Source organism: Oreochromis niloticus, linkage group LG7, assembly GCF_001858045.2.
Source record: "Oreochromis niloticus isolate F11D_XX linkage group LG7, O_niloticus_UMD_NMBU, whole genome shotgun sequence".
NCBI lineage: Eukaryota > Metazoa > Chordata > Actinopteri > Cichliformes > Cichlidae > Oreochromis > Oreochromis niloticus.
The window spans coordinates 31,254,771-31,262,693 of NC_031972.2; the positions used below are offsets into that span (position 1 = coordinate 31,254,771).

A 7,923-nucleotide genomic window follows, 5' to 3' on the forward strand; every position below is an offset into this window, starting at 1 on the left:
GGAAGAAATGTTACAGCATGACTCTTTGGGCTTAAATTTAAAGAAATAAATGTGTTAAATTAAAGGTTCTCATTGCCCATACTGTCCTTTAATTATAAAACAGAAAGGTTTTTTTAATTCACAAAAAATTATATTTTATTTATTTATTTAATTTAAATGAAAACTTAAATTTCTACTGTAGCTAATAAAAAAAACATGAACTTCTCTGTAATGTTTGTTTGTCTATTACTTTTGTCTAGTATGGAAACCTACGGTTGAGGCCTTCATCAACAGGACAAGCTGTAAAATTTATGAAAATATAGTTAAAAGTCCAAAATGCATGTTCTCCTTCACATTTTCCAAAGATCTAGAAACTTGTTTTTTTATAATAGGTAGCTAATACGTAGTTAAACTTCCGTAGGCTGACAGAAAGGGGAGTCTCTTTAGTCCAGGGTTTTATGTGGCCTATGATATAAAATGACTTCGGTGATATAGGCCATGCAAGTGACCACCACCAGTGCCAGCATTTTGTACTTGTGCTGGTGTGTCTGCACTGCTTGTCAGTTTCACTGCTACAAAACACCTGCTGGTCTTTGAGATGATCCATTCTCTCCCAGTCGATTCAACTGGTGGCAGAAGAAAGGCGTAGGAGGAAACAATGGTACTGAACGGGCAATCACAGTCAGTAGACACCAACATGAAACTACAGACTGGCAGATTAAATTTAATGCTAAGCTAATAATAAATGATAGTTCAATTATAATAAGATTAAATCCATGGATAGAAAACCAGCAAATAGTTAACGATCACTTTGAGGGTCATCGATGATCAGAGTGATTATCGGAAACCCTAAAATGTTTGCCTTGAAAGGTTAAATAAGTCGACAATACCCGATCAGATCACATATGGGACAACTGAATAAAAACAAGCGCTAGGTACAGTTGCATTGATCTCTTCCATGCTCGCCCGCTTTTTTGAGACCGTTTTTCTGTTGCTGTTATTCCATTGATGTGGCTACTTTTCCCACCGTGGCAGAAGATCACAATCTCATTATTAAATGCTCTTTGAGTCTATCGAAAGTTAATTGTCCCCAGATGGGAAGCTCCCCGGTAACAAGCACAACCCCGACCTTTTTGAACAAATCAAAGCTTCAAAAAGCTGAATCAGGCTACCTGAATCTTGCAATTATGGCAGCTTGTTCAGACATTATTGGGAACTAAGCAAGGCACATTTCTCTGTCTCCACACACTCACTCCTCTAAAACTAGATGAGCGAGGCGCTTGTAGAAAGGCTGAATTATTGTAACTGCTTCTCATGCAATAAAATTAGTCAGCCTCGTGTGTCTCTTTAAGTCTCCGGGTTCTGATTTCTGAACGCCCCCACTTAAATGCTTTTTAATAACTGTTGAGTGATTCTTCATGTGTATCCTGGCAAAAACATAAAAAATAAATTAATAGGTTTTGGACTATTAAAGGAACATGTGTTATCCAGGGCATGAGATTAGCTGACAGTATCCAGAGCCTTTGTAAATTCCATTCTTCGAATACCCAAACAGATGGAGTTTAAAGGGGGGGGACGTTATTCTTTTACTCATTTTCTGTCATATATGCATTGCCAGGGTGGTGGAGGCTCATCTTAAACATGACAATGAAATATTTACAAATAGATTCTGTGAGCTGAACAGCTCTAAATGCTTTGTTTAGAGTATTTTTTCTACTCTTAGCTCCGTATGATGTCAATGAAAAAGGACACTGCTAATATGGTCATCTCAGGAACTCTGTGCTCCGAAGTGGCTGATGAAAAAAGTTGGCTTAAAAGGAGAGGAGCTAAAATGTCTTATTTCAGACAGAAGATGAATGTCTAACATGTCAGTCCAAGAGTAGAAATTAGGAGCTGGAAATGAGCACAAGAGCCCCCCTTGTTTTGTTCTTTTTAATTTGACGTAACTTATAAGAAGCTTCTTGCACAGTATTTAGACTGCGTCAGCTCATAGAGGCACTGTTTATGTTCTAGTTCAGCCGCTGAAACGATCCAGCATGCATAGGCTGGCACTCAGCGTCGTCACTGTAATTTAGAGCAGTTTCCTTTCACTCACACCTCTGTCTTCATATTTAACATTTCCCCTGAGGTGTGGTAATGACAGAGCTTCCAGCTCCTCAGGTATGATGATTGTTTTTCCTTGGTAAAATCTGACTATATTTAGTGTTTGTTTTACAGGCCCGGTGTGTGCCGGCGTGGTGGGGCTGAAAATGCCCAGATACTGTTTGTTTGGAGATACTGTCAACACGGCATCCCGGATGGAGTCGAATGGAGAGGGTGAGTGTCACTGGGTTTTTCCTCTCTGCTGTCTGTTGGATGTAAAGCCGGCGTCATTACATAAATCTGGGTTTTCAACAGAAGGAGGAACACGCTTCGTACAAATCTTTTCAGTGTTGAAGTTAAAAAGGACTTGCAGCTTATTCTTATTCTTGTATTGCAGCTGCTCTGTATTTAATTAACTTTTCACTTCTTTTAAACACTGTGCACTGCTGGTGATGAGGTCCATAAAGAAAAACTCAAACAGAAACAAAGCCGATAAGCCAAAGTCCAACAGTAAACAACAAACGGAGAAAACAAAAACTAGGAAACATGAAAGCACGGAAGACAGAAGCTAAAAACAGGAGGCTAGCAGGGAGGAAAGGCGACTCTCTGACAAAAAGAAAACCGGAGACAGGACTAAAGGCTTCTTCCCCATTTCTCTAATCTGTGCCTCCTCATCTCCTCCGTCCTTCTCCCTGTGCCTGTGTAAGTTAATCTCAGTACTCCGGGATGAAGGATGTCTTAAATGGATCATGAGGACAGAGAAGAGAGGAGCAAGACACAGATGCATATCCTTTTACCTTTAATGTAGAGGTGTGGCAGACAGCTGGAATAAATTAACCATAGCAACAACTCATTGTAGATGAGCAAACTTTCTTTACCTGTTTGTTGGTGTGTGACGAAAGCATCAAGCCATGTTATCAATTTAATTAAAAGTACTCTTGAATTTAAAAAGATGCCATAAACACGTGAAACACAAGATTAAACACAAGTAAAAACAATGAAGGTGGGGCGGACATTCACAAAGGAGGGAAACAGAAACAGGAAATAAAAGAAAGCTTATCTTCAAATTAAAATAGGAAATAACAAAAAGACGAAAGTTTTGGTATATTACTAATACTAAACATGGCCACAGAGACAGTAGAAAGACAAAAGATGAGCAAAAACAAGACTAGAAGTAACTGAAAACCAAGACAACCAGTGCAAACATGCTACAGTATGATGGCAGGAAAAAAATAAGCTACTATTGGATAGAAGAAAAAGAACAGAATAAGAAACACAAAATAAATGCAGGAACAAACTGGCCAACATCTAGCTTGATGTGCTTCTTGGCTTTTGGAAATCACACCAGGCTTAACAAAGCAGATTGTCAGATGTGTCGGGCAAATCCACACTGTAGTGTGAGGCAAATTTAAAATTGAAATATTTACACAAACAGAGGTTTGCTTCTGTTGACATCAGCCAGGGGAAAATTGCATAAATTCTTAAAATGAACTAAGCTGCAGAAAAACTTTGCTTTGTGTTTGGTCTGAATGCAACATTAGTCTCTTAAGGATGAATTATTGCGATCCAGTTGTTTTTGTCTTTGACTCTTACGGTTGGCTTTCCCTTTAATTTGCCACCCATCTGTACATAGAGAAAATCCCAAACTTGGTACTGCATTTGGTTTAGTTGAATATTTGAAAAGCTTTTTTAATGGGAAACTGAAATGAGAACTTTTATAAGTATATGATGAAGTATACAACTTCAGAATAGGCTGATTTTTTAAAAGTAAAATAACTTTAACGTTTTCCAAGTTATAGACCTTCCTAGTATATAGTAGTGGGTTGAAATTTGGCGGCTTTGTATTCACTTTATTTTTTTCCACATCTAGCTTATGTTTTTTAATGCTTAAACTGATATAACCGTATATTTCGAAATAGATCTCAATTTCAAATCCACAGGGATCCCACAAGGATCTATCCTGGGCCCGTTGATGTTTAAATTATAAGTAATGAAAAAGTAGTCAGTGCTTCCCACCTCACCCCTTTAGAATATTTTTTTTTTCTGAGATAGAGGACTCTCCCCAAACTTCAAAACATGCCTTTTGGGTAAACTGTAAAGGGTCATATCACCATGTGAGACACAGTTATAATCAAACATTTACTCATAACCATCATGCGCATGAATTTCATAATGATTTTGGGCTTGTAATGTAAGGGCGATCGTGGCTCAAGAGTTGGGAGTTCGCCTTGTAATCGGAAGGTTGCCGGTTCGAGCCCTGGCTTGGACAGTCTCGGTCGTTGTGTCCTTGGGCAAGACACTTCACCCGTTGCCTACTGGTGGTGGTCAGAGGGCCCGGTGGCGCCAGTGTTCGGCAGCCTCACCTCTGTCAGTGTGCCCCAGGGTGGCTGTGGCTACAGTGTAGCTTGCCATCACCAGTGTGTGAATGTGTGTGTGAATGGGTGGATGACTGGATATGTAAAGCGCTTTGGGGTCCTTAGGGACTGTTAAGGCGCTATATAGATACAGGCCATTTACCATTTACCATTTGTAATGATTTCTTTGAACTGTTCTTTTTCCAGGGTGGAATGATTGTACAGCATACATCTTTAATTACTTTAGAGAAAATCCGAAATTAAATTATGCACTGATTTTTTTTATTAATTAAAGATGTATGCTTTAGCTGTAGCTGTAGGCTGGCAAATAGAGAAACAACACTAAGGTTGACATTTTGGACATATCCCATTGAACAAACAAGAACCAGACTACCAGAATTAACAGCAGTAAATAATAGACCCTTTATCACCGTACGCAGGACCTGTTCATCTCTGTCTCTGACTCATTTCTTAATGAGTTTTGATGGAAGCACTCCTGAGGAAAAAATCAGATTTGTGAGCTAATTATAAGCCATGGTGACCTGCTGCGTCTGATGCTGTTCGTGCTGACATTTCTTTTCTTAACTGGCAGTGACAGCAGTACAGTGTTATGAATCTACGACTGGATATTTTGCGAGTGAATCTTCAGATGTATCGATTAACTGCTGAGGTCCTTCCTGTTTTGTGCCTCCTCTGCTAAATAATTGATGGCACTTACAGCTAAGGGCCCTTAGCCAGCGATTAACAGTGCAGCACGAAGCTTCATGGGCAAGAATCGCATCTCACATCCCTGCACTGTGTGCATTATTAGGACAAAACAATACAGATTTTCATCACCGTTAGCATTTTGATGCATTGGCTCATCTCCACAGTTTTCCTGTGAGCTGTTATCTTGAGGTTGGAGATGAAAGCAGATATGTGAGCTGTTATTTGTCATTCACGCTGTGTTTGATGTCTCTTCCAGCCTTAAAGATCCACGTGTCCTCGGCCACCAAAGAAGTGCTCGATGAGTTTGGTTACTTTGATCTCCAATTACGAGGAGACGTAGAAATGAAGGTAGGAACCCGTCATCTGAATGAAACCAAATTAAACCATTTGCCTTCAAAGTGAGTTCATATGTATTGTGAATGTTAATAAAAATAAATGAAGAGCAATGCATGATACGTCACTGATAAACCTACAACAAATGATTTTCATTATAGATCAGCCTGAGGATTATTGGTTTAATTAACTGATTAATATGTCAGCCTGTAAACTCAAGGCTGTAACTATTAATGAGGATGCTGGGATTGATTTTAACATCCCGAGGAGGAGAGATCAATATCTTTAAATGTGACAAGTTCTTAGGTAAATAAATGAAACACAGCAGATTCCCTGTGTTTTTAACCCTCGAGCAACAAAACTGTTTTATTAGCAACTAGAATACTTTTTTCAACAGCGTATTTGTGTTTATAATATTCATATCATTTCTTTTATCTATGACTCGTATTGTTAAATGTTCAAATGTCATCATGATTTTCTGGAGTCACATGGCAGCAACTCAACGCATTTAAGTATGTAGACATGGCGAATACAAGATGCTAAAGCTTGAACCGAGGATCAGAGAAAAATGGTGATTTAAGTGAGTTTGAACGTGGCATGGTTGGTGGTACCAGAAGGGTTGGTGTGGGTATTTTAGAAACTGCTGATCTTATGACATTTTCTCACAGAACCATCTCTAAGGTTTGCAGAGATTGGCCTTAAAAAGAGAAAATATTCAGTGAGCAGCAGTTCTCCAGGTGAAGATGCCTTATTGATGTCAGATGAGAATTTCCAGACTGCTTCGAGCTGATAGGAAGGCAACTGTAACTCAAATAACCACTTGTTACAACCAGGGTATGCAGAAGACCATCTCTGAATGCACATGACATCGAACTTTAGGGTAGATGGGCTACAGCAGCAGAAGACCACACCAGATGCCACTCCTATATGCTAAGGAAACTGAGGCTGGCATTCACAGAAATTGGGACGACAGTAGATTCGAAAATATTGCCTGGTCTGATGAGTCTCGATTTTGCTGCCACATTTAGGTGGTTGGGTCAGAATTTGGCATACATTACATAAAAGCATGGATCCATCCTGTCTTTTATCAACAGTTCAGGCTGCTGATGGTGGTGTAATGGTGTGGGGGATACTTTCTTGGCACACTTGGGCCCCTTAGTACCAACTGAGTCTTTTTTAAACACCGCAGCCTACCTGAGTAATGTTGCTGACCATGTCCTTATATTTATGAACAGAGCGTACCCATCTTATGATGGCTGCTTCTGTCAGGGTAACGTGCCATGCCAAAGCTCAAATCATCTCCAACTGTTTTTTTTTTAAATCACAATAAGCTCACTGTACTCAAATGGCCTTCACAGTCAACAGATCTCTTCTGCCTTTGGGATGAGGTAGAACAGGTTTTGTATCCTGGATGCGCAGCTGGCAAAAACTGCAGCAACTGCTTGATGGTTGCAGCAGTTGATGGAGAATAGATGAAAATCTCTGAGGAATGTTTCCAGGTCGTTGTTGAATCTATGACATGAAGAATTAAAGCAGCTCTGAGTGCAAAAGTTGTTCTAACCCATTACTACCTACGTGTACCTAATAAAATGTAGATGAACTGGTTACCTCGTAGTAAGGCTAACTTGAACACTTGAAGGTAAAAGCAGCAATCAAAAGTGGTTTAATAATTTTGAGAGATAAACCATTTAGGATTAAACATCCTTTCACATTTATTCATAGTCAGAATATATAATTTATAGTGTCATATGTGAGTAAAGGGTGACTCAAAAGCTTTATAGTGTCACCTTTAAGCAAAGGTCAGCAGAGGATACCAACCCATCCACTCTTCATCTCCATTGATGAACCTATTGATTTCTGTGTTTTTCCAGGGCAAAGGCAAAATGAGAACGTACTGGCTTCTTGGGGAGAAGACTGATGTGTATGTTATCTGAGAGGCCTGCTGATAATGTGAGAGCAGCAGTGGTGGAGACGCCAGCAGAAGCTCCAGTGGCCGAGCCACTTCTTTTATTTGTTCTAGAATAAGTCTTTAATGGTGATTTCCCTGCAGAGGAAAGGTGAACGACACCCTACAACAACAACAAAGAGGGAATTCCAGGTATATTTATTACCTGCATACTGAAACTGCAAAAAAAGAGAGAGAGATTAAAACTGTAAAGTTGTTTTTGTATGAAGAATTTCTGTCCTGAGAGTGGGTACTTTTCACTGATAAATTCTTATTTTTTGTGCTTTCTATATTAAAATTTGTATAATGTGTTTGAAAGTCAATGATGTATTCCTATTTCCATTGAAGTGTGGAGGCACGGTGCTGCAATCGATGTCACTGCAGGAGGTTCAGCCGTGTTACACAGTATGAGATAATATGTATATATGTATATCCAAGATACTGTAAAATATTTTGTTCAATAAACTCAGTAAAACACACTTTTTTTTCTTTATGGATCAGGGACTATTTTTACATTATTGG

General features: G+C 39.2%; 1 protein-coding gene across 1 annotated transcript in view; it reads left to right on the forward strand.

The window, feature by feature from the left end:
• npr2 (natriuretic peptide receptor 2) overlaps positions 1–7,770 on the forward strand; it is an 87,067-nt gene extending 79,297 nt beyond the window's left edge. Inside the window, exons 20-22 of the mRNA XM_005470440.4 lie at positions 2,197–2,295; positions 5,380–5,471; positions 7,328–7,770. Of these exons, the coding sequence (XP_005470497.1) occupies positions 2,197–2,295; positions 5,380–5,471; positions 7,328–7,390 (254 nt within the window). The 3' untranslated portion in view covers positions 7,391–7,770. The remainder of the gene's footprint in view (positions 1–2,196; positions 2,296–5,379; positions 5,472–7,327) is intronic.
• Positions 7,771–7,923: the final 153 nt, after the last annotated feature.